Source organism: Myotis myotis, unplaced genomic scaffold, assembly GCF_014108235.1.
Source record: "Myotis myotis isolate mMyoMyo1 unplaced genomic scaffold, mMyoMyo1.p scaffold_m19_p_2, whole genome shotgun sequence".
Classification (NCBI taxonomy): domain Eukaryota; kingdom Metazoa; phylum Chordata; class Mammalia; order Chiroptera; family Vespertilionidae; genus Myotis; species Myotis myotis.
In genome coordinates, this window is record NW_023416324.1 from 48,194,690 (window position 1) to 48,222,540 (window position 27,851).

The 27,851-nt window shown below is 40.6% G+C and overlaps 1 protein-coding gene across 6 annotated transcripts in view; it reads right to left on the bottom strand.

Annotated features, from left to right (window-relative positions):
- Window positions 1–27,851, bottom strand: part of WLS (Wnt ligand secretion mediator) — a 111,503-nt gene that overhangs the window by 52,486 nt on the left and 31,166 nt on the right. For all 6 annotated transcript variants that reach the window (XM_036348395.1, XM_036348392.1, XM_036348394.1 and 3 more), the window contains exon 2: window positions 15,652–15,924. In XM_036348395.1, the coding sequence (XP_036204288.1) occupies window positions 15,652–15,924 (273 nt within the window). The remainder of the gene's footprint in view (window positions 1–15,651; window positions 15,925–27,851) is intronic.

Sequence of the window (27,851 nt, forward strand, 5' to 3'; positions counted from 1 at the left end):
TGGGGTCGGGTAGAGTGATCTAGATAGAACTGAGCCCATTGTCCTTACACAGCTCTCAGCATGTTTAAGATTATTCAATTTCATAGAAAATATCACCTTGCCTGTTTTCCATGGAATCTGAACTCCACAATGAACCGATCTTTTCCTAACAAAGCTAGAGAAATCAGAATCATCCAAGCGGCAAGTGTTAACACACTGGGAAACCAGTGTGGCAACAGCTCTTCCTCTAAGACCATAATCAACCTAAATGGGGAGAGAAAACAATCCTGACAGCCCAGGGAGGAAAACACACAGTGGCTTCTGCGCTTTCTCCCCAGGACACTGCCAGTGCACAGCGCATTTAGAATGGTTGACTTGATGGTTATGAAACTCTCTCTCTCTCTCTCTCTCTCTCTCTCTCTCTCTCTCTCTCTCTCTCTCGTGCGCGCTCGCTCTCTCGCTCTCTCTGGCTCTCCCGCCCTACATCCCTTCCTCCCCCTCTCTCTGAATGCAATTAGAGAAGAGAGCTTCATTCACACTGAAGCTAAAAATAGAATGGATGATGGCAGAGTTCACAGACTGATAGCTGTATTCTCATACAGTCACCAGGAAGGGAGAGGGATGGCTAATTTACCTTAACCGCTTCCAAAACAAACAGTGCATACGAAGCGCAGGATGAGGAGAAAACGCAAAGGTCACTTCTTCAAAGGGCTGGACGAGGAACGGGGTCATTCTGTGGCAGTTTATCAGCCCTCCCAGATGCTGGTGAAACTGGCTCAGTATTTTGCCCAGATCTGCCCAAAGTCCTTTAGGCAAGAGTTTTGGCAGCTGCAGCTGCTAAAGGCATCCAAGCAAGGTCAGGCAGAAATGCCAGGACTTGCCCTTGTAACTTCTTCAGACACCACCTGGATATCCAGAAGTTAAAATTTCTAGATAAGATAAATGAGCACCTTTTCCCCCTTCACCACATCTAAATTACACCCAGCTTAGCCTGGGGCAGAAAACAAAAGTTATTCAGGAAATAAACATGGATCATGAAGGGAGAGAGACCAGGTGTCTAAAAGGAGTGACCCATTTCTTCCTCTCCTCTGTCTGCTCTGGCCAGGATTATGGTTGGGCTTCAAAAGAAACAAGGGGATGCTTGTGGACAGGAAGCAGATCCTCTCTGCACTCTCCCACGGACCTGTGGAGGCTCTCCGGGCTGCTGCCAGCCCGCTAAATGTCAGATCACTGCACCCCAGCATTCCCGCGCACACCCCCTCCATCACCCTGGTGACTAAGCTGTTTCAACAGCTGTGTTATTGCTGGAGTCAGGCCAGTGTTACTCACACAGAGTATTTGTTTCGTAGGCTTAGGTGGTGCTGTTGTGGGGGACTGGGGAGAATGACTGCACTTGGCTTTGGGGGTTCTATTTGCAGGTGAGGTCCTTCCCTTGATCCATCAGCCAGGGCATTCCCTGGACCCAAGCTCCGGGGAGCAATGAGACAATACTGGGTTCCCTCCCAGGCTTCCAAAGTATGGATAGATTCGTAATAACACAGAGAGGGTGCGGAAGGCATGTGTGTCTGAGAGCCAGAAGGAAGCATCATAAAAACCACGACCCTTGGTTGAGCCCTGAAAAACCTCCACTGTCCCTCCCTCAGTAAAAGCCACCTACACGAACAGGATAAGCCCTTTCCCTTTTCTCCTCTCTCTCACCAGCCATCTCCTTCAGTCTTTCCCTTAGAATAGCTTCTCTTTCCCTTTGGGTAATACTGGCACCCCCACTGCCTGGGTCTCTCCATGCACCTCCACACACTTGCCTCTGATTACTGAGTCTGGGCAGTGTCCTTCTGGTTGCTCCTCCCTTAGCCAACGGCCTTCCCCTCTGTCATCACGTCTGAAGCAAGTCGGGCCTGTTGGCTTGTTCATCTCCCCCACCATCCCGCATCCGCACATTGCGAGTCTCTTTCTCAGCATAGCAGGCACTCCACTACGAACTGCTGAAGGAACCAACCCAGCTCCCTTCCACTGAGGGGTGACAGGAGAAGGGAGAAGGCATTGCACCTGTCGGCAGGAGCCATTTCTATTTCTGGTTCATTATAAGCTGCCTCCACCTCAGAACCCTATTAGCCTGCTCTCCCTCCTAAGTTCTCACCAAAAGCAATAGGACTACATTTTTCTAATATTGAAGAGATCATAGAAATGTGGGTTTCTTATAGAGGGTCTTGTATTTTAAAAATAAATAAAACAATGATCCTTAAGACCTCACATTTTTGAGCGCCTAATATGTGCAGACGTTTTTAGCCACATATAGATGCCAGGCGGCTGTAAACGATCATCTACAAGCACAAGGCTAAGGAACTGAGGCCACAGTCACACCGTTCGTGTGGGAGGGAGGTGAAATATGAACTCAGGTTTGCCTGATTCCACAGCTTGAGTTCTTTCCCATTAGGTCACCAGGTAGGAGACCTGTTTCTTGCTCTAGAAAAGCCACTAATTAGCTGTACAGTTTGAGTAAGTTGCTTTACATATGGCATTCTTTTTTTTTAAATACTGAAGTTGAATCCTAAAATGACTAAGGTCCTTCTAGTTCTAACAATTCATGAATGTAGACATCCAAACTGCCACCCCCTATTTAACTTCCTTCTACACTTGAGACATCCTGGCAAAAACAAAGAACAGTAAGACAATTCCTACCCTCAGGGCACTTACAATAGAGTTGGAGTGATGAGGGATGAAAACTTGACTTTGACTCATGTAAGAGTTAAACAGTGAAAAACATAAAAATACCAGAGTACATGGCACTGGGGAGAGAAAACACAGTCATAATTATAAAAAGACATTCGTGCATTGCAACAATGGGTTCCCCCCCTCCCTCCAAGATATCTTTGTGCTGCCGGCAGAAAGAGCCCGCCACCAGAAGGGATCACATCTGTTTCGTGGGAAAGCTTTGTTTCTGACAAGTTTCATAAAGGAAAAAGTAGGCTAGAACAAGCTTTTTATTTCCAACCCATCTTTTCTTAGTTCCCATGAATGAGGAGGGGATACAAATGAGAGCAGGCAACCGGGGAGAAAAATAATATGGCTGGTGGTTCCTGACCTCCTGGATTCCTGCCGTCAGAGAAGCCTGAGAGGCAACATTTAATTGTGGAAAAACCAGCCTTGCTAGCCTCTTATCTTTTTCCTCTGTGACTTAAACCCACAATTACTGGCAACCCCTCGATTCCGAGTCACTCAGCTGGTGGTGGCAGCGATGCTGTGTCTGCAGCTGAAAAGCAGAAGGGGAGTCAGATTTTACCTGCCTCCGAAGCCAGCCTTCTGCAAACACAGCCCTAACCCAGCTTTATGACTTCTCCCATTAAAAAGTTCACAGATGCCCTCCTGTCGGGAATACCACCATGCAAGGAGTCCAGATGGAAAAAAAAAAAAAAAAGGAAAGAAAAAGAAATGAGACTTCCAGCTGCTGTATAATTCAAAGGATAAGTGATGAGCCTCAAATCCTGAATTCCACATTTCCTTTCAGCACTAGACACGTGATCTTCGATTTTCTCCTGAAGGATCAAACTCTGGACTTCTTCGGCCGGTCAGCAAGGCAACTCACCAACTGACCCCTGTCTTTCAGGAGCTTATCTATTCTCTCCAATAGGGCTTACTGTCCTTTGCATATAACATGTTATTTCACAACTTTTCACGGTAGAAAAATATGGGTGTTAGTCCTGACTTTCTTACCTGCAAACCAGGAGAAGTCACTTAACTTCTGAGGTTGTCTCCCACATACTTCTGCTCCCAACCCGAATTATTATTCTGTTTCCAAACATTTTAATTTATATGTTAATAATATCTTCCATTTTACAAGGGTATTCTCCATGTTTTTAAAGTGCTGATCAACATGATATTTGGCACTCTTGGGGTCTACCTATACCAGTGATGGCGAACCTTTTGAGCTCAGTGTGTCAGCATTTTGAAAAACCCTAACTGGTGCCGTGTCACATATAGAAATTTTTTGATCTTTGCAACCATAGTAAAACAAAGATTTATATTTTTGATATTTATTTTATATATTTAAATGCCATTTAACAAGGAAAAATCAACCAAAAAAATGAGTTCACGTGTCACCTCTGACACACGTGTCATAGGTTCGCCATCACTGACCTATACCATGAAGTTGGAGCTCTTACTTTGAGATTCACAAACCTCTGAATTCCATGGATGACTTTCAGGGCTTCAGTAGAAATATGAATACAGTAAGCGTGAATGGGGCCTGTGTACATTTTTCTCCCAGGGTTGCAATCCTTGACCCAAAGAACTACTATCCTGAAGTAATGAAAGGCCTGTGGCAGCATCCACCTGGGTCCTTGTTTTACACACTCAGCCCTGCTGCCTGCCTTTCTGGGCTTCTATCTTCTCTCCAGAACTCCCATTCCTCTTCTCTAAAGAATAATAATAACTCACCTTTATTGAGCGTTTATTATGTACCAAGCACTTACTATGTAAAAGCCTCATGTATTCTTCTAGTTTAATTCTTAAAACAATCCTATAAGGGTTGACTACTATTCCTTCTATTTCCTAGATGAAGATAATAAAGTATAAGGAAGTTCAGAAACTTACAAGAGGTCACATAATCTGTAAGTGGCAGGTTGGGGATTCAGCCCAAACACTTTGGCTTCAACATAACAAAATGAGGCTGCCTTTGAATTATTTCTTTGCCATCAGATAGTAGATTGTCACAAATTCCACCTTTTAAGACTCCACCCGTAAAGAGTCTTAAAAAATTACTTTCTCAGAAGTGAGTTAATCATTTCCCTGTCTGTGTTCATCAGATACTTAGCACTGAACACACTGGTGTAGTTTTTGTTTCTGTATCTCTGAACTAGATTGTGAGCTCCTAACTAATTATTTTGAGTGCATCTTGAGTATTTACTGTGCCTGGAACTGTGCTAAGTATGAAGACACAGAAATGAACAAGTACTGTCCCTGCTCTCAAAATTTAGTCTTGCAGAATAAAGAAAAGTAAACATAGAAGGGCCATGATGTTCTCTGAAACTGTATTATGAAGGACTTATCTTTGTATCTTAAATCCTAAGTAAAGAACATGTCAGCACATAGTAGAAGCCCAATAAATGAACTTGGGAAGGAAGGCTCAGAAGTTGGACTGTAAGATTAAAAGATCCACCATCCCTTTATGAAAACTCTTTGGTTATTTATACACTGACTCACCTAAAAACTGCTTCCTGTGTTGGTGTCTATGATACATTTTTTAATGTCAGACTAAAAATACACTTCCAGTACAGCAACCCTGTCTGCCTACCCAAGGACTAGAAATGAATACAGGGTAGCAGGTAACAAAATAAAACACAAGAAAACTCACTCAATTCAACACTGAGCTCACCCAATAACAAAGGGGTGTCTTCTAAAATGGTTCACACTTGAAGGTCCCCAAAGTCACCTATTTACAAAGCTGAAGAAATGAGATTTTTATAGAGCCAAAGGATTTTCAGTGAGTCATGAACTCTCTGCAAAAGAGAGTTAGAGTAACTGGGACTCTGGGGGTCGTCTAGGATAATTTCCCAGTCACAACAGGAAACCACTTCACAGCACTATTGATAGACTCACGGTGGGATCCAGGCCCAGAGCCACAAGATCCCTTTCACTTACAACCTTCTCTTTCCCAGCTTGGAGACTTTGGACAAGTCAATTAACTGCTCTCATCCTCAGTTTCCTCATTCTGCCAGGAAGAATAGTTGAGATGATCAGATGAAATACAGGTAACGTTGTCTTAAACAGAGATGATTTGGTTGCAAGTAACAGGACTTTACTCACACAAGCTTAAGCAGAAATTAGCTGGAGGGATATAAAGGTATCTCAAGGAACTCAAGGACAGAAAGTTCTGACAAGTTTAAGGGAACAGAACCAGGAAGAGAAATCTGCCAAGAAGAAAGTTATCACTTGTAGTCAATCATAATTACACCCGATTTCCTTCATCTCCACTTTCTCTTTGCATCTGATTTCAACCAACTTCTGCTTCTCCATGTATGTGGTGAGTGATGGCTGCCCAGATAGCCTTCAAGACTTCTCAGTTTCAGTGCTAATGAAGGTGGACCTAGAAACAGTGAACTCCAATTTCCAAAAAAAAAAAAAAAGAGAGAGAGAGAGAGAGAGAATCTGATTATTGCCCCTTGGGTCAAGGGCCCATCCTAATCCAATCATCTGAGGTTAGAGGGCTGATCCAGTGACCAGCTGCTCAATCCGTAGGAGTGGTAGAAGCCCACTCTTGAGGGAGGGGAGATAGGCAAGTTCTTTAAGAAAATGGTGTGAGGCCCAAGCAAATGGCTGGAAGCAAAGACAACCACCAACATCTCTTGTACAAAAGTACTTGGTAGCCCTGGCTAGTGTGGCTCAGTCGGTTGGGGTGTTGTCCTGCACACCCAAATGTCATGGATTCAATTCCCAGTCAGGGCATACACCCAGATTTCGGGTTTGATCCTTGGTTGAGGTATGTATGGGAGGTGACCAATTGATGTTTCTCTGTCGGTCTGTCTGGCTGTCTTTCTCTCCTCCCACCCATCTCTCTCTCTACCCAGGCAAGCTATCACTGTGGTCATCATCATCATGGCCCCCTCCCCACAAATAGCTTCTGCTTAATTACTACCAGTAACAAGGTGCTCACTACCTGAAGACAGAGCCTTTTCATTGCTGAACAACTCCAATTATTAGAACTCTTTTCTATGTGACAGCAACTTTTTTCAAAGATATTAAATTTAAATATTTTCAATTTTCCCCAAACCTTACTTTTAAAGACAGCATAATTTTGCCTGTCAGGTTAGGCCTGGGTTTTCCTTTGTGGTCATAATATGAATAACCAGTAAGGCAGAAAGGATAGGTTCACTGGACAATTATTTTAGGAAACAACCTAGACAAAAGTAATTAAAAAACCAGAGCCTCTTCTTCCTTTCAAGAATTTCTATTCCCTCTACTATTAACGTCGACTTACTAAAGCCAAAGAGAAACTGGAACTATTTCTGGCATCAGTGTGTAGACAGTATGTAGATGTTGAAAGAAATGGGTTGTTGTTTTCTCAACGTAGAGTCCCTGGCACTTTTGAGGGTAGAATTCTGCTTTGTTTAATAAAGGATTTTTCTTCCCATCTAACCTTCTTTTGCTTCGGAAAACAAAATCCAGAAAATAATTTTACTTCATATTTCCTAAGGTTACTCACAATAAAAGTATAATTCCCCATAAAGTAACCTCACACTAGCTATGTGATGGCTAGCTGCATTTAAATAGTAAGAAGAAAACACAAAGTTAGAAGAGGAGGTAAAAACACCTTCTATATAGTGGAGGCCCCAATCTAGGAATCATCTGCTGCTGGCTGCTGTGCTGTTCACATTTCTCATTGATGTCACCAGGCTTTTATTTTAGTAACCAGAATATACTTATTATGGATGCAAAGAGAATCTCCCCATTTATATTCTAAACTCAAAGCAGGAAATGAGACCTGTGGGTGATCTGCAGCTGTGGTACTATAAACAGGACCTGCCTACCTCCTAGTCTAGGTTTGAGATTACACTGGAATCCCTGTACTAACTACAGTTTGGGAGATTTTTTTAAAAATAGAAAAATACACCATTTTAGAAAGACCAGAGCAACTTCAGTCCAAAAATTAGAGGCCGCCATTTGGTAGAAGGCTCACTGACCTGCACAGTGTAGTGTACTTGTTGCTATGTACCATCCGCCTACCTAAATGGTTGATATACAACAGGGAGATTGTGCTATGTCTCCAGCCAGCTGCGCTACAGTGGGCAAGTATCACTGGTTATAAGGTTTCTTCATCTGGTAAATTAAAGGACTAGTCTTTGACATTTGGAGGTCAAGCACCTCTTTGGAAACCTGACAAAAGCCACAAACCCTCTAAATCCCCAAAGTCATAGAAGTTTATACAACTAAAATTTTACATAGCGTTATCAGGGGGCTCACTTGGTCTTTGGAATCTACCCATAGACTCCTGTTTGAAGATTAGTAGACCAGCAGTACTCTACCGTTGCTTCCAGTACTCAGAGTCTGCAATTACACAGCCAATACTTAGTAACAACTACTGCAAATTATTCAGCACCATAGATGAGTGTTTTGTTAAGACTAGAGACCAAGCCAATATGATCTGCTTTCCAATGTTAAATTGACCAGTAAGCCAATAGACAACTGGAAGGAGGTAGGAGGGACTGGATATTAAAAACATTAATAAAAACAAATCTTGGGAAAGTTTTGGAGGAGCCCAACTCTGTTCCTCGATTGGATTTTTTAATTTGAAAATACAATGCAACACCATCAAACTAGATAGAGAGATCCAGCTTTATAGTGATATTGTCCAAGTGAAGGGCTTATAAATCATTACACCAAAATAAAACAAAGCCAAAAATTCTCACATTCCTGCCCATATAAACATGCTCACAATGATTAGTTCCAAAGTTATGCCTGAAGATTCCCTCAAAGAGAAAGATATTCATAAGTGAGAGTGAACAAACATGGTGTGCCTAATCTTCACTATTCTGGGTTAATCATGAAAATTAGTGTTCTCGCGTGATTTTGGTTTCTTTCTATTCCAAGTCAGTAGGTAAGACTAATTCATACTAGTAAATTCTAAGTTCTAGCCTTCATTTGAAGGGGGCACATGACTCCCAAGGAAAGAGGACTAGCCACATAAACCCATCTTGAATACTGACAACCTCCCTTTATCCACCACTACAAACCCCACTCTTTTTAAGTCTCCTTGATCATTCTGGTATATTTTGAGGTTTGGGGGCTTATCTTTTTTTGAGGGGGAGAAATATGGGGGTAGAGAGAAAATGTGAAGTTTTTATTTTTGTTCACATTAACTCTGACTGAGGTAGGTAAAGATACTTAAAAGGTAACTTTGAAAATCTTAGTGACTCTAGCCTACGAGGAAAAACATTTAATCAGAAATGTTCTTCTTATAAAGAGAGATAACAACATGGTCATGAATCAAAGAATGTCTGCTGGGTGGGAATGGGATGGTAGAATTCTTTTTCTCAGTAGTTGCTTCAACATATTTTGTTAAAGAGGATTATCTGATGAAGCATGAAATCCCAGTCATGTGAATACCATGTTACCAGTGGTCTGTTCCATCATAGCAGTTATAGTCTGATGATGTATGGAACCCTCTGCCCCATTCAGCTCTCCTTATGGATGCTTCCCAAGAAACATGTGAAAACGAATTAAGAACCACGACTCTTGCCCTAACCGGTTTGGCTCAGTGGATAGAGCGTCGGCCTGCGGACTCAAGGGTCCCAGGTTCGATTCCGGTCAAGGGCATGTACCTTGGTTGCGGGCACATCCCCAGTGGGAGTGTGCAGGAGGCAGCTGATCGATGTTTCTCTCTCATCGATGTTTCTAACTCTCTATCACTCTCCCTTCCTCTCTGTAAAAAATCAATATAATATATTTAAAAAAAAAAGAAAAGAACCATGACTCTTGCTGATGGCCAACAATTAGTTCACAAAAGGATTCCCTGACTTTCTTCCTTCTGTATTTCACCCCTGGATAATCTGACAGTTTATTTTTTACAGTTAACAGATTATTCCTTTATTTTCATTGTTTTCATGAAGTATCTACTTAATCTCATAAGAGGGGCACAAATGGATTAGTATAACCACTTCATAAAAAGTTTAGCAATTTTCTTCCAGGACATTCAGCCATCTAACTTGAAAGATATCATCCTAATTATATATTTTTTATTAGAAGTAAGTTTTACAGCAATGTTTCCAGTTTGAGAAAAGAAAAATCACTCATCATTTATAGAAATATGTAATTCCATCATTTTATGTAGTCATTTGCAATAATGAAACAAGCCAGTTAGACTTAATATTCAACTGTAGAGTTTCAGCACAGGGCTCAAGGCAAAACAACTTCATTACCTAAGAAGAGAATAGACACCCTGGCTTCCCCCACTGCATACCATTTATAGTATTTCTTCAGCCTAAGGGATTTTTAGACCTCTGAAAATCCGAGATTTACTACTCAACACAGCAATCCATCTTGAAGCTTTCTGCCAATGAATCTCAGTATTTCTATTTCAACAGTCTGTAGATTTGAAAGCTGTGTTAAGACATGTCAAAAAAACCCCACAAACGTCTTTGATCTCTGCACCCAAGTTACTCAAAAGGAACCCCATGGAGGGTCTGAAGTTATGCTAAGTATGTGACTTGCAGTTATAATCAGTAAAGCAACATTCCATTACAAGTGGGCACCATGTTAGCTTCTTAAGCCTATATTTCACGAACACACACATAAATTGAGTGAGTGACTGACAATACACTTTAAAATGAGTGAGATACACCCACTCTAGAGGATATTTATTTTCAAGTACAGAATTTGATGTTACAGAAAAATCTAAGCCCATCACATAGATAAGCATATATTTTTCCCAGTGATTAACCTACATCCAGATGCCAGATGTTTAGGCTGACATTTTTCTGACACCCTTTATAGTCTACTCACTCTCCCTACATGTCCTAACTCTTTGGGGTAAAACTGAAATCTGTGTCCATTGCAATTCTACAGAAACACCACAAACTGGTTAATTCCATGCCTCTAAAATGTTCAGAAAAAGTCATCATTGACCCAATCATAGATTTCCACAAGTAGGTCTGCTTAGAATTTGTAACTGGTATTTGCTGAAAGGTCACTTACCCCCATGTCTAGGTATCTCTAAGTCTGGATTTTCTTCAATTGGACTTTCTTCCCTGGATCTTGTAGACTATTATTTTACAATTATCACCATTTAAAAGTTGAACTGGCTAATACTATTCATACTTATCATCAAATGACAATTGTAGGTATTAAAAATGTTTATACTTAAAAGGTGAAAAGTAGGGTTTCTGTTTAAAATTACTTTTTCAAATGTGGGTTACTTTTTTGCATAATATACATGGGATATCTTCTTTCTCAATAATTAAATATAATATACATATTCTCTTAACCACTTTTATCACTATGAACTATCCTTTAATGTCACCATTTTCCCTCTAAAGGACAAGCCTGATAATATCTTAAAATTGATTAAACAATGACTAGCTTTTAAATAGTAAGTCAATATTTTTCTAGTTTCTAAGGGTTTATCAAGATCTCAAATCCTAGCCAAAATCCTTAAATTAAAAAGCTTAAAGGAAATAAACATTTAACCCAAATAACTAAAATTCATTTAAAATATAGAGCCCTCAGATTATTGCATCTATTCAAAGACCCTTAAATATAGGTGAACACTCTGAATATATATATGAATATATATATATATATATATATGAATATATATATATATATATATGAAATCCCAGCTTTAATTTCATAGTCCAAATGAGAAATCTCTTTTTAATTTGGAATTTGAAATTCATTTTATAGACTGCCTAGGAAAGCTTAAAGAAAAAATAGGATTGGCCCTGACTTTTTCTTACATTGGAGGTAATATTGTTACAGCTGAATCTTTGATAAACAGGAAGTCATCTACATATAATGGGATCTTGTTCACCATGCTCCCAGTCTCTTTTCTCCTGCCCCATTTATTGCTGTCAGAAACACATCCAAACAATGATAAAATATAAAAAGTGGACATGCAGTCTCATGTATTTCTAATATAAGAGTCAGAGCAAAATTGATCATGTCTTACAAATATTATAATTAAAATACATGTATGTATATATCTATATCAGTGAGCAAAGACATACCATCACTCTTAAATCTGTGTCCTCATTGTCCATAAACAAAAATATAGAGAATAAATTTAAGGGAAAAAATATTCCCACAAACCCAACATGTAACCCTCTCATATTAAAGTTAATAGCCCCTACCCACTGCTCCAGCTTAAAAAAAAAAAAAAAAAAAGTATTTTTTTAAATCTGGTTTTCTTGAGGTTCTATGATTTCAGCTATTTTATATATCTACTGACAGAACCTTTAGTTATCCATCTTGTCAATTTTTCAGTGTGCCTTTATTAAAATAGTGCAGGACCTTAAGTTACAAGAAATTTAAGGATTTTTTTAAAAAATAAGAACCTTTACTAAGATCTTTTTCTACATGAGGATAAAATATACTTTGGAACCTGAATACATACATTCATACTTCATTTAATATATAGAAACTAGAGGCCCGGTGCACAAAAATTTGTGCATGCGGGGGGAGGAGAGGGAGGGTCCCTCAGCCCGGCCTGTGCCCTCTCACAGTCTGGGACCCCTCGGGGGATGTCCACCTGCTGGCTTAGGCCAGCTCCCCGGGGGGATCAGGCCTAAGCTGGCAGTCAGACATCCCTCTGGCAGTCCGGGAGCCCTCAGGGGATGTCCATTTGCCAGCGGGGACCAGGCCTAAGCTGCAGTCAGACCTCCTTAGCGCTGCTGAGGAGGCAGGAGAGGCTCCCACCACCACTGCTGTACTGGCAGCCATTAGCTTGGTTTGTGGCTGAGCAGAACTCCCCCATGTGGGAATGCACTGACCACCAGAGGGCAGCTCCTGGATTGAGCGTCTGCCCCCTGTTGGTCAGTGTGCGTCATAGTGACCAGTCATTCCCAGTCATTGTGCTGATAGGGTCAGTTTGCATATTACCCTTTTATTATATAGGATATTTTATCAAAGCATTACAACATAGGCATTTTTGATGTTTAGGATTAATATTTGCTGGGAACTAATTTATCTGTAAAGTTATTAAGGTATGTAAGTAATAGGTTCTGACCACCAATTAGGATGTGTGTGTGGAGAGGGTATGCGGGTGTGTGGGGGCGGTTCTCCACACTTGAATAATTCTCGAATACCAGTAAGGTATCCTACCACTCAACTCAATTCTGACAGTACCTAGAGATAGCAGCAGATTCCACAGATTAAGGGCTTAGTCCCACAAGAACTACCCTCCACTACAGATGCCAATCATAAGCCCAGATTGTCGCCTGTGGCTTCTGACGGACTGGCTGTAAATCAGAGGTTCCCACGACCACCTCATTGTGTTCAATTAATGTGCTAGAACAGCTCACAGAGCTCACTAGATTACAGATTTATTACAAAAGACATGACTCAATAGCCAGATTAAAAGAAACAATGGGCAAGATCCCAAACAAAGGAGCTTCTATCCTTGTGGAACTTGGGGTTCTGCACATGGAAGTGTTCCAGTTCCCCAACCTGGAAGCTCTCCAAAGCCCCTCCTTTTGGATTGTAGAGGCTCCCTTACATAGCCACAGCTGATGAAACCACTGGCCATTGGAGATTGATTCTACCTTCAACCTCTCTTTCCTCCCTAGAAATAGTGTGTGTGTTTGTGTGTGAGTGAAAGTTTCACTCCTCTATTAATGGTTGGTTTCCTTGGCAACCTGCCCCTGTCCTTAGGTGTTTTCTAAAAGTCACCTCATTAACATAAGCCCAGTGGTGGTGGTGGAAAGAGGCTTGTTATGAATCACAAGACACACATTTCACCTTTATGACTCTGAAGCATTTTTAAAATCCAAGAACAAGAGCCCAAATACAACAATAGATGCTCCCCGATGCCTTTATTGCTCAAAATTCCAAAAGTTTGGGGCGGGGGACTGTGAGCCAGGAACTGTGGACAAAGGCCAAATGTATATGAGAAATATTTTTGGGTCATCTGAATGACCTAATAACTATTTCTTATAAATCACAATATCAAAATATTGCCTATCCCTCTCATTATAGCATATGTATTTCTCTTTGGTAGGTTTAAGTATCTGTTTCCCAACCACCATCTTCCCTAATCCCTTATAAGAACATTTTCTGTTCAGTCTTGTATCCTCAGTATCAATGCTTAACACAGGCATGGGACTTAAAGTTTGAATGCATGGACAAATAAATTTGTTATAAAACCAATGAATAAGTCTATATACAAGAGAATAGGACAAGGGAACTAACACTTGAAAGCTTACAGCTGTTGTTCAAATCTAGACCTTCATATCAACTGTTCCTTTTTCCTTCTAATTATAATGCTCTATTATTTGTCCCCATCCTCACCCCCAACTCCTTGTCAGGGTTTTCACTCTTTAACACTCACCTCAAATATCTGCACACACGAACACACACACCCCAAGATAGCTTTCCCTTTTTTTGCTCTAAAACCTTTTCTTGATGCTCCTCAGCCTTCTGGGCATACCTTAGTCACAGCACCTATCACACCATACTATAAAAGGTGAAAGATTTATACGATCTGAAGAGAAACCAGAGTATCTATTACACCATACTGTAATGATTGGTTATTTCCTACTCATTTACACTCGAAGGATAGTCGTCATCTGTATCTGCATGTCCAGCCATCAGTACACTGCCTCACAGTAGTGAGCACTCAAAAACATTTAGAAGTAATGGGTAAAAGAGTAAATGAATGGGAAGGGGAAAGTCTACATTATGGAAAAGTATCTCAGCATAACTTCTTTGATAAGGTGTCAATCAGGTAGATACACTATTTCAACTTCTAAACAGAGAAAATTAATATGATTGTATATTAAGATCATTGCTTAATACAGGAAAATTACAATTAGAAAAAGTGCTTTAATTCATTGGAAGGACCCAGGCAGAATTATCTTCAACATTCTTTTTCCCTCTCACCCCTGATCCCGTGTCAGTAAAAAATGCTTTCTTCCTTTTCAACTTAGGATTCCCTACGCTATCCCCAGATGCCACACGTGGCTCTCCTTCCCAGAAATCACCCAATGATCTCTTCCTCCCAAAATGTGTATATGCCCCATGTCCTCAGAGTCTTGAATCACAACTGAGTAAGCTCAAAAATATAACCCAGTTGTGTGGGAAATGGGTGCTCAAGGATTGATGTTCCCATTTTGATAGATACTTTTTTCTAAGGCAATGGCTTTACTCAAAGCCCAGTGGCGAGGAAAAACATTTGAAACATGGGACCTTTCAGAAATCCTCTAGTCACTGCAGTGGGGTGAGCTTCCTCGTGGCACCACAGAGGTGAAGGGGTGAATGGGCCATTTGGCATGTGGATTATTTTGGGCTGAAGCCATTGAGACCTAGCAGACTCAAGAAAAAATTTTACCACTCTTCACTGCCTAAAATAACTTAGATAATGAGTGGGTCTAGCACAGAAAAAGAGCTTAATCAGAGATAACTTTTTATCTGAAAGACTTACCTGCATGGCAGGGCAAACTTCTAATTACCAAACATCTGCTTTCTCATCATCCCGTGAATTACCCTATTTTTTTGCCCTTTGGAGCTCTAGGCTTCTCTCATTCCTCAGCTCAGGATGGCATATTAAGCTTTGATTTTCCAACTTGCCCTTGTGTCTCATATCTTTAGGGCTCCCATACATATGAAATTATTTTTTTTCTCCTGTTAATATGTCTTATGTCAATTTAATCATTAGACCAGCCAAGGGAAGAGGGAACACTTCCCACCGCCTGGAGAGTTAACAAAGCTTGGTGGGTAGGGCATGGCTGGAAAGCCAGGCTGCCTGAATTTGAATCCACTCTCCAGCCTTCTGAAACCTTAGGCAACCTCACTGGTGCCCACGTTTTTTAACTGTAAGACGAAATAAAAGACCTTCCTGTAGAAACTAGTGGATTGATAATTGTCTGCTATTAATATTATCATCTTACTGTGATTAGGACTAGCTCTGAAAGAACCTGAAGAGAGAAATTCCCCAAGGTCAGAGAGAAAAAAGGAGAGTGCACTTACTGATTTGGTTGTTCAGCTTGAATGCAATGTCCAGCTGCAGGATAAACAGCATGAACTGGAACCAAGGACTCATCTCCATGGAGGGGAGAGGAATGTGGACAGAAAACACAATGTCATTGGCTCCTATTTCCTTTGGAATCGCTTCATCGATGTCTCGGATTTTGTGGCAGTGGTTGGGTCCCCAAGGCACGAACCATTTTGTCTTGTGATGGTTTTTACGAACATCCACACATTTCACTGACATGTAGGACACTGCCGTGGTGGGTCCTGGAGCTGAAAAGAAAATGTTTTCTTATTTTAGAAAAATGATCCACTCAGGTGCTCATTTCTGGCTAACATTCTTTTTACTACCTTCTTCTCTCCATTTTCTTTTTTGTACTGCCTTCTATAATTTGGGATCAGTAATACCTATGGATCTCCCAAATCTTGGTGAGAATCCTTCATTGACCTCTGTAGGTGTCTTAAAGTATCCCCAAGAGCCTACCCAGTGTGTTTTCAATCACTGGTATTTATTGAAAGAATATATTTGTAATCTGTTTGGTTCAGTTACCTCCTCACTCTAAAATGAATGTCACAAAAAGGCACAGTGCTTCGGTTCCCACCTGCCTGTGAACCTCAGGGCTCTGGTGCTTCATAGATGAGTGTCTCAAGTCAGAAGACCAGGGTCTGAAACCTGCTTAAACAACTTCCTCTCAGTTCATCTTGGGGAAGTTGGTTAAATCTATAGTGGCTTCAGGACCCTCATCTGAGAAACAAGATGGTTGGTTTCTAAGATTCAACCAAGATAGCTGGTTTCTAAGATTCTTAACTCTAAAGTTTTACAAAATTGCTTTTCTAAAAATATATATTTTTATTGATTTCAGAGAGGAAGGGAAAGGGAGAGAGATATAGAAACATCAATGATGAGAGAGAATCATTGATCTGCAGCCTCCTGCACACTCCCTACTGGGGATTGAGCCCACAACCGAAGCATGTGCCCTTGACAGGAATCGAACCTGAAACCCTTCAGTCTGGAGGCCAAGGCACTATCCACTGAGCCAAACCAGCTAGGACCAAAATTGCTTTTGATTGAGAGAAAGAACTAAGTTAACCTCAGGTCCCCACTTATAGAGTGGTACCTTTCAAAGGATGAGAACTCAAACATTGATACTTCAAAAGTGTACAAAATATAATCCACGCATTTTAAGAGAGAACATCAGATTTGAACAATATAACATTGAAAAAAACACTATTTTGTGATTACAAAATGATTACATGATTACAGTAGAAATTTTCAAAATATAGAAATTTTCAAGTTTGAAACAACATTTACCCAAAATCCCACTAGCAGTGGTTCTTAACCTTCCTAATGCCACGACCCTTTAATACAGTTCCTCATGTTGTGGTGACCCCCATCCATAAAATTATGTTTGTTGCTACTTCATAACTGTAATTTTGCTACTGTTATGAATTTTAATGTAAATATCTGATATGCTATATGTGTTTTCTGATGGTCGTGACCCACAGGTTGAGAACCACTGCTAGAGGGAAGTAACCATTATTAGAAAATATCAAAATACTATCTTTCTTTTCTATGAGTGTATCCTATGTAATAATAGACAAACATGGTAATTAACCATACCTCCGCTACGCTTCCCATTGACTAATCAGGGTGATATGCAAATTAATTGCCAACCAAGATGGCGGCCGGCAGCCAGGCAGCTGAAGGGAACAGGAGGCTTGGTTGCCCTGGCGATGGAGGAAGCCAAGGTTCCCCGCCTGCCGCAACATGACTCTGAGCTGCACTCTAAGCAATAATGTTGCAATTATAGAAGCTAAACAAACCCCAGATACCTGCTTTCAGCCATCAGAGCTGGAGCGAGCAGGACCGCAACAGTGTTTCAATTATAGAAGCCAAACAAACCCCAGATACCTTCTTTCAGCCAGCCTGCCTTGGAGCTGGAGCCACAACAAAGTTTCAAGTACAGAAGGTAAATAAATCCCAGAATAAAAACAAAACAAAACAAAAAACAGGAAAAAAGGAGAGACTGAGAGCTTCAGTTGCAGGCTTGGCCCGCCTGAAAACAGTCCTCAGCCCCTCACCCAAGCTGACCAGGCATCCCAGTGGGGACCCCCCACCCTGAAGGGGGTGCAGGCAGCCTGAAAATAGCCATCAGCTCCTCACCCAGGCTGGCCAGGCACCCAAGCAGGACCCCCACCCTGATCCGGGACACCATTCAGGGCAAACCAGCTGGTCCCCACCCGTGCACCAGGCCTCTATCCTATATAGTAAAAGGGTAATATGCAAACTGACCCTACCAGCAAAAAGACTGGGAATGACTGGTCACTATGACGCACACTGACCAACAGGGGGCAGACGCTCAATGCAGGAGCTGCCCTCTGGTGGTCAGTGCGCTCCCCCAGGGGGAGCTCTGCTCAGCCACAAGCCAGGCTGATGGCTGCCAATACAGCAGTGGTGGTGGGAGCCTCTCCTGCCTCCTCAGCAGTGCTAAGGATGTCCAACTGCAGCTTAGGTCTGCTCCACGCTGGCAAGTGGACATCCCCCGAGGGCTGCCGGACTGCCAGAGAGATGTCTGATTGCCATCTTAGGCCCAATCCCCTGGGGAGCAGGCCTCAGACAGCAGATAGTTATCTCGCGAGGTGTCCAAGACTGTGAGAGGGCACAGGCCGGGCTGAGGGACCTTCCCTGCCCCCTCCCCCCCCCCCCGCCCCAGTGCACAAATTTTTGTGCACTGGGCCTCTAGTAATTATATAAAAATGTATACATGAATTAAATTGTATGACCTTAAAATACATACTAATACTAACAACAAAAATTTTACAAACCGGGATCATGCCATACATAGTTTTGTAGCTTTTCCTTCTCACTCACTTAGAGAAGCAGAGCAGCACAGTGGTAAATAATACCAGCTCTGGAGCCAACTTGCCTGATGTCAAATCCTGGCTCTCTCATTCTCATTGTGTCACTGCTAAGCCACACTAGGGAAGTTTTGGGTGATATTACTAAACCGGTCTGTGTATTATTAGTTTTATCATCTCTTTAATGGCAATAATAATAGTACCTACCTCTCTGAGTCATTGTGTACAAGAAACAAGTTAGCATGGAAAGTACTAAGAACAGTGTTTGAGAACATAAAAAGTATAAAACTAATATTACTTATTATGTTATAAATAATTTCTCCATAATTAAACATTTTTAACTTGCAGTTACAAAATAATTATATGATATACCAAATTGAACTTACCTACACACCCCTTAGTTTGGAAAGGTTGTCTATAAGAATAATTCTTTGCCTGATATTTTTTGTTTCTAATTTATCTTACCATTTGCATCTGCTGTCTACATTTTAATATAGAGATGATCCAAATTATATATAGAATCTCTCTTTTCATTTGTTTTTTTTTCTATGCTTTTTTCCTTAGAGAAACTTTCTTTACCTCCAAATTCAAAAAACAGTCTCCTTTATTAACTTCTAGTTATTATTTTTTTTTTAAATATATTTTATTGATTCTTCACAGAGAGGAAGGGAGAAAGATAGAGAGTTAGAAACATCGATGAGAGAGAAACATCGATCAGCTGCCTCCTGCACATATCCCACTGGGGATGTGCCCGCAACCCAGGTACATGCCCTTGACCGGAATCGAACCCGGGACCCTTTAGTCCCCAGGCCGACGCTCTATCCACTGAGCCAAACCGGTTTCAGCAACTTCTAGTTATTTTTAACAATTTTATATTTTTAATGTTTAAATAATTGAACCTTCTGGAATTTGTTTTGATATAAGAGATGAGGTGAGGTTCTAGATTTTTTATTATTTTTAATATTGACATTGTTCTTTACTGAATAGACTTTCATTGACTTATGACATCACTTTATCTTACGTATAACAATAGATGTTTCTGGATAATCTGTTCTGTTTCATGTATTGGACTGTCAAGTCATGGCCCAACACAACACTGTTTTGAATTCTGTATGTTGATGGTGTGTATCAATATCTGACAGAGTAAATCCCCTCTCCCCAATCCATTTCAAATGTATGTCCTATTGCTGGGATTTTCATTGAAATTACCTTAACTTTATAAATGAAAGTGGAGAGAATAAGTATTCTTTTCCAACATTTAGTGTTCCCATGCAAGAACAATGATCACTTCTCCATTAACTGGACTTCATTTTGACATCTCTTTCATAGCTTTCTTCATGTGGATTTTGCCAGTATAGTATCTTTTTTTAAATCAATTTATAAAAATGTTCTCCTAAAGTTAGTAGTGAATGAAAAACATTATATAAATTATGTTTAACATGCATGGTTTACATATGTTTAATTCTGTAAATATATTCAGTATACTGTTCTTCTCAGACCTGTTACCAGCAGAAATCATCTCTTATTTAATGGAGAAATATGTAAAGCAAGAGCAAAGTCACATAGGAGGCAAAAGTTTGTATAATTAATATGTTCTCTACCTCTAATGATCAGATACACATTATTCTACACCTAAATATCTATCCTAAATTTTGAGTAGTAACATGTTTGCAGAAAGTGTGACAATGCCTAATGAAAGGTAGCCGAAAACCCAGCACTATAAACTCTAGCTGAAAGTCCTTCAGTGTAGAATCCTGAACACTGCGGCCTGGAGTCACCATTCATCCATGCCAGGGCAGTTTTTTAAAAAAACTCAAAACTGTATCACAAAGACATTTTACACCTAATTCATCTGCAATCAGACATCTGGCCTATTATTAGAAATATGAATCAATCAAATTTTGGTTATCCTGACTCAGCTAAATAGCCCACTGACATTAAAAAGACCAAATGGCATATTTAACTGAACCCTTTTTAATGTGGTTGGAGAAATAAACAGGGAGACAAAAGTCATGAATTCTATTTTTGGCTAACATGCTCAAACTGACTATTTGTGGCAAAAAATAGTGACTACATTTTAAAACTTCTATTCTTCCAAAATGAACCTAACCTTTTTTCATTTTTTTTCCTTTTGAAAAACAAGCCTTTCCCCCGTTGGACCAAAATGAAAAATAACTAGCTGAGTTCCTCAGCTAAACTCCAAAACCACATTCCAAACTTAATAACAGAGAAGCTGAGCACTTTACGGGCACAAAGGCTGCATTTTTAATGGACACAGTGAACGCCTGCCTTTGTAGCAGCCTGAGTCATTTTCATTCTTTCATTAGACTAGTGTTTCTTGCATAAAGAAAAAAAATCCCAGGAATACTAATATTTTTCATAAAGGTCATGACAATGAACTTGGAGAAACCTCAAATGCATCTCCAGCTACACTATGAGAATCACAAACATTTTCCTATACTTGAATAAATTAGTCTTCTGGACTCAAAAACCTTTGTATAACTTAAAAACCTGAAGACAATTTAGTATTTTCAATGTTTCTAGTAGTGCTCAAAAGGCAAAATACTTGTATTGTTGGAGAAAGTAAATAGAAATTCTGATATTCATAAATGGACAATAAATATTTCCTCAGTAATGTATTTATACCTCAAGACAATTTCCTACTCCCAGATGTTTTTTTTATGTAGGAAGCCTATCAAAGTAAACTAAAAAATAAAGCTTATACCTAAAGGCTGGTTGCCTACAGTAGTTTCATTAAATTGTAGCCAAAATTGTGACTACATGGATTACAAAACAGTGTCTAAAATTAAAAGAAGTTTGATCTGTCATTAATTTTTTTTAAGTGTGATGGATTTTATTGTAAGGGAACAGAGTGAAATGAAGAAGTAGAAATTACCTGCAGCCCCTGAAGAAGCTACAGTCAACTAACAGGTAATATGAAGTGAAGGTCTTACTTAGAAACCAGTGTGGTTCTAGGGATTAATAGACTGTGTTTATTTAAGAAGGGGCTGGATGGATTCAGGTCAACAAACTGAGTCATGTTTACTCGGGTGAAAGCTAAAAATAACCACTCCTCAGTAGTCCTAGGATAGTAATGCAATACCACCCAGCTGCCTCAGCATACTTCGTAAATGTCCCCTCTATCCACCCATAGCATTTACTTGAAAAAAGTGGGCCAAAACTTACCACTACATCAGTACAATTTAATAGACAGAGCAATCTGGCCAAAAATGAATATGCCCAGGTGCTGTGGATGTATTAACTTCTGGTAGGTTCAGACAGCATTTAGAGTGTGGCCAGAAGTCATAAAACCACAAGTTGCTTCATTGAAAACTCTGGCCCATTTGAGTTCAGTTCTCTTTACTATGTCAAACATAGGGCTTTTTTTCCTTTCCTTATCTGTATTGCCACACAGAATTTTTGGCCTCCGCTTCTCTATGATAGCACAAAAACTGTGAAATGTGATACCACATGGCATTTAATTTTAAATGATATGAAATCAATTAGACTTCTAATGCAAGGCTGTGAAAAACTGCACAAACACAATTTGAAGCCTTTGAAAATTCAGTGGCCTCTCAATTATGCACATCACTAAGACTCATACTTCATTCACCAAATATGTCTTGAGGACCTACTATGCACTAGGCACTATTAGAGGGTGAAGTGAACCTAATAGACACCAGCCATGTCAAATGTACAAATAATGGGAAAACAGATAAAAAAAAACTCAAATAATTACAGGAAAAAGTAATTATAATTGTAATGAATACTACGTTTATCCTGACATTACATGAAAAAGGACAATAAAAAGATATTTGGGAGGCAGGGAAATTGAATTTTTGAGAATGAGGCAAAAATTCCATTCCTCATCACAATGTAACCTTGAATAAAAATATAAGTGAACAATGACTAAACCCACACTTCTTTTGGAAGAATATTCATTGACTCCAGTCAGCTTCCTGTTATGGCCTCTCAAATGGCAGTCCAGTTTACAAATTACTATCTAGCCAACCACTACCGCTATCATGCTCAAAGTTGAGTCAACATCAAATCATTAGCCCCTACTCCTTCCAGACCTGTAATTAAAGAGTTGGACAGAGATGCAAGACTTGGTTGCCTCCTAGAAAAGTTAAAATTAAAACAGTATGTTGACATGACACATGGTCTCCATTTAGGCCAACACAGACTACTTATTTCTTTGCTTTATTCAAGTGAAAAAAACTCCTTTAGCAATTATCTAGGAGCATTATTATTATGTGAGCACTGTGCTAAGTAAAGATAGAGACAATGAGAGTCCCAGACCCCGAGTTGCTCACAGTCTGGTGTGGGAGGCTGAGAAGTTGGCAGAGAAGTACATCCTGATGGAAACTTGCTCTGATAGAGGTTTGGACAGGATACATCAGTTGGAAAGGGGGCGGTGGGTGGGGGAAGCTGCTTGCAGAAGGCTTGGACTTATTAGTAGGTTCCTTAGGTTCACACTTATCCTTGAAAGAGAGCAGGTGTTTCTTAGCCAGAGGGGGAAAGGGCGACAGCCAAATGGGGAAGGTTCTAAAGAAGACCATGTACTCCATCATAGGATACCTAGGAAATGACAGTATGTTTTGCAGATGTCTGTGTTTGAGCATTAACATTTTTTTAAAAGATCATTAACAGGTGAAGATGCAGCACCACCCCTAACTTTGTTTCAGCTCTTTGCTTTCTCTAACCAGTGGCATAGTTCTACTAGGGAGCTTGGGTTCTGCTCCCAACAGTCTCTGCTCCAGTCTATAGAGCAACACGAAGAAGAAATAATAAACAGACCTACAACGAATTTTTACATGGAGGATCTTTCCTCCTAAGACACCTATCTCTCTGTCCTGTAGGAAAGTTTCCACAAGGCTAGACGTGAGCTCTACTGGAAGGTTGGAGAAGCAAGAAGGAGTGTGGGGAGGGAATGAAGAGACTCCATCTCTTATTCTGGCAACTGGGCCTCCGAAGAGCCTTTGAAGTCTAGATCGTCAGATAACATCCTTCACCTAAATTACAAAAAGAATGTCTGCCTTGCAACAAAAATGATATTTAAAGATTAATCTGCTTCAGACTACAAGGGGAAGGAATGTGGAGAACAGACCAGTTAAAAGGATAACACATGTTTATGAGCATTAATAATCATCCTGCAATGGCTAGCAGATTCATTTAGCTAGTGACTCAAGAGGGAGGTTGATTTAACTCTTGAACCCCAGTCTCAGTTTGAAAACTGCTATCATGATCTCTGGACCTGAAAAAGCATGGATGCCTAATTTATTAATCTATATTGAAAATAATTTCCTCTACTTTGTTCCCTAAAGGTCTTGGGTTACTAGAAAGTGAATATTAAACTTTATTTTTTTAAAAGAATTGAGGCTAATTTTAAAAGATAGAATTAATATTTGGGGCTTAAGACTTACATGGCCTATGTATATAGCTACAAAATTAGAGAACAAAAGCAATAGTTGGACAATGTAAGCCCCCACAACTTTCACCTGAACTATAAAGCTAAGTGACTCAATATTCATTTCACTTTGTAATGTAGAGAAAACTTCTACTGCCTGGCTCTGAATGGTATTTATAAGATTATATACAGTTATTCTCTCTTATCCACAGGGGATACGGTACAAGACCCCTGGTGGTGGATGCCTAAAACGCCCAATTTGGCATACCCGAATTGGTAGCATCACTCCTCTTGTGCTTTGGAGCCATTATTAAGTAAAATAAGGGTTACTGAACACAAGCACTGAGATTCTGAGACAGTCCATCCGACCACTGAGCCTGGCTACTGACTACTGAGCGGGTGGCATGTACAGTGTGGATATGCTGGATAAGGAGATGATTCACGTCTCAGGCAGGATGGAGCAGGACCACGCAAGATTTCATCAAGCTGCTCAGAACAGTGGACAATTTACAACTTCTGAATTCTTTGTTTCTGGAATTTTCCATGTAATATTTTCGGACCACGGTTGACTGTGGGTAACTAAAACCATGGGTAAAAGGGGACTTCTGTACTTAAGTTGGTTCTAATCTTTGCCTACCTGCATATCTATGCTTGCCACAATGAGAACTTCTAGGAAATGTACTGGGCATTCAGCTCTTGGAGAATTTCAGGGTTTGCTAAGGCTTTTTTAAAAAAATATATTTTATTCATTTTTTACAGAGAGGAAGGGAGAGGGATAGAGAGTTAGAAACTTCGATGAGAGAGAAACATCAACCAGCTGCCTCCTGCACACCCCACACTGGGGATGTGCCCGCAACCAAGGTATATGCCCTTGACCGGAATCGAACCTGGGACCCTTCAGTCCACAGGCCAACACTCTATCCACTGAGCCAAACCGGTTAGGGCTGCTAAGGCCTTTGATGTGCCTCAAGGACAGGAAGGAGGAGAAGGAAAGAGGAACATGGGTGGCAGAAACCGATGAGACCAGATGGATTCCTGTTATTTATACAACTACACTTTTTATTCAAAGTCCCCCCCAAAGCACTCATTTAACATAAAAGAATCTTCAACTAAATTTAGAAATTAGTTTTTGAATGTGTTAATGTGAGTTCCCACAGAGATTCCGCCTGTCTTTCTTAAGCTCAAAAAACCTCCTGCTCTAATTCTAGTTAAAGGGAAACATGTGGGCTATACTGTACAACTGATGTAGCCAGCTCGTATTATTTGCCTGACTTGTGAGGTTTTAGACAACTAGCCATCCCTTCAGCCAATTTGGTTTGCCGTTCCCTCCAGGCCAGTTCCCAAAATGATTCCTTAGTATCTGCCACAACCTGTGTCTACTAAGTTTTAGGATGTCTCACTATAATAACTGCCTCCAAGTTTTCAGCTAGAAAGTGTAACACTTGTGTTAAACTAACTTAGTGCTTCGGAATGAACTGCCTCAGTCTGTTAATTCCTTTTCTGAAATTGCTCTGAAGTTATAATGGTCAGACGCTCACCGTACCTCTGCCACCGACTCTGAAGATAAAATTCTCCTATATTTCAACCAGACCAATTAAATCTTACTAGATTACCAAGTGAAATATTATTTCACAATTCAATCTCAATTACTGGAGAACTGAAAGTGGGTCTTCAGGGCCAAGACTGGAGAAGTGGTTTTCGGAATGATCCCAGCCGTGCCCCCGTGCATGTAAAGGGGTGCGCTAAGTATAATGGAATCCATTCCTGCCAGCAATTTTCAGTAAGTAGTCAATTATGCTAACATCTGTTCTAGGAAAGCTAAATTTTTTAACACGGCAGAACATTCCTCTACACTAAACTACTACCACGAAAACACACAAACACGCACACCACGTAGCCGAGTTGAATGCAAAATAATTTATGCCATACATGCAAATGTCAAGCACTTATTTAAAAGTAGTTCCCTACAGCATAAACTTGTGAAAAAATGACATAGACTTTTCGACAGCAAAGTCTCAGAAATTGTAGCAAACACTTTGTATAATTCATTCTGACTTTTAAAATACTGAAAAATGTTCTATGTTTGCATCGAAGGCTGATGAGGATTTTAAACTGCTTGGCCTGCAACCTCAATTGTGTTGGAGCCAGAGCTGTAACAGCTTTGAAGAATAGAAGAATGACTCTATATTTGTCAGAATTGACACGGCAGACAGGCAGCGCCACTTGGCTTCCATTACTTGCCTGGCTTAGATCCCGTGGAACTGAGGAGGGCTGGAACCAAGAGGGAAAAGAATGAGAGTGCTTCTGGGTTCTTACATAGTATTTGAAATGCTGTGGTAAACATGGCATTACTTTAGGCTCAAAAGATTGGTGCCAGTTTTTTCTCTTTAGGAAAAAATAATAAAATGCACAGAAAGGGTCTTGCCAGAGACATAACACATCAAATCTGCCAACCATCAGACGTGCTAATTGGGGGAGCAACACTGAATTCTGAATTCGGATTACAAAACGGACCCTCACCTTGGGTATGCAGCAGCAGAGAGAGACTAAATTAAGAAATTCAAGGAAAGTACGTCACATCAAATCACGAATTCTAACCACTACCCCTGAAAAATACTTACGATTACTGTTTCTCCATCACTCCCGAAATACTCAAAACAGTAAATATGAAATCCACATGAAGTGAACACAAAAGACCTCCCTAGGAAAACCAAACGGCTCATCTGTTGATGCTCTTGCTCACTGCTTGGCAAACCAGGCTTCTGGGCTGAATTTTTGAATCTCTGCCAGGGCTTCAAAATCAGCCACCTTTCAGCCAAAAGGCTGTGGAACGCGGCCAAGACCACCTATGGAAAGTGAATTACGGCACCTTATAATTTACTGCCTTGGCTATGATCTTTCATAAAGCCAGCATGGAGGGCAGACCAGCTCTTCTGTGGGAAATCTCGGAGCCCTCAGAGAGGCCCCAAAGCTGCCCTGGCAGAGCTGTGGGGCGAGGGGTGGCAGAGAGGTGGACAACTGACTCTATTTTGTGAGCAAGCTTGGCACACTTTTGTCTTAAAATTTTAGGTTGAAGAAACCCCCAAATTTAGCAGCTTTGTCCTGAAGCACTCGTTCCACTCTATAAATTTCACACATTCGTTATTTATAATTTATTCTTATCAGGCATTTATTATTTATAAATTGCAGACCTCTACCTTTATCAATATCATCAATGTTAATAATAAACACAGATCTTAACTATGCCGATTGCACATTACAGTTTACAAAGCATTTCACACACTGGCATCATCTAATCCTCAGTGAACAGGTACAGCCATTAGGACGCCCCTGCACGGCACATACTAAAGATGGGTGGGTTTTGTCCCACCAGCAAGTGGCAGAGCGAGAACTAGCACCCCAGTCTGACTCGATATCCAGTGCTCCTTCCACCACACTGCACTGCCTCTCAATCGCTCACTTCCTGATTAGCTCTCTCCAGTTACCTGAGAGGTAATGGCAGAGCAGAGAGGTAATGGATGAGGAAGACAGGGTGCCATGGGGAACTTACTGAACCTCCATAGACAGGTCACTATCCAGCACTGGGCTGGGCTCCACACCAAGGGCCCAGGCAGGATAGCTTCTCTCGAGACTCAGTCAGCACCAAGGTTCCTCCACCGAGTTCCAGAAAGAGATGGTGGAATAACACAGGCTCCCCAAAATGCACTGCACTCACTTGAAGCTAATGGCTACTCTCCCATCATTTATTGGGTTTGGGGCTATGACTTCAGTCTGGGAAGTTAACCTAGACGAGAATGCCTGACCGGGGAACACATGGCAGACCTGCCATGGGAGAGTCGAGGCCAGACCTGTGGGCAGAATAAGTGCCAAGATTCCAAGTTGGAGGTAAAGTAACGTCAGAGCAACCTAAGGAAAGAATTCGCTGATACCC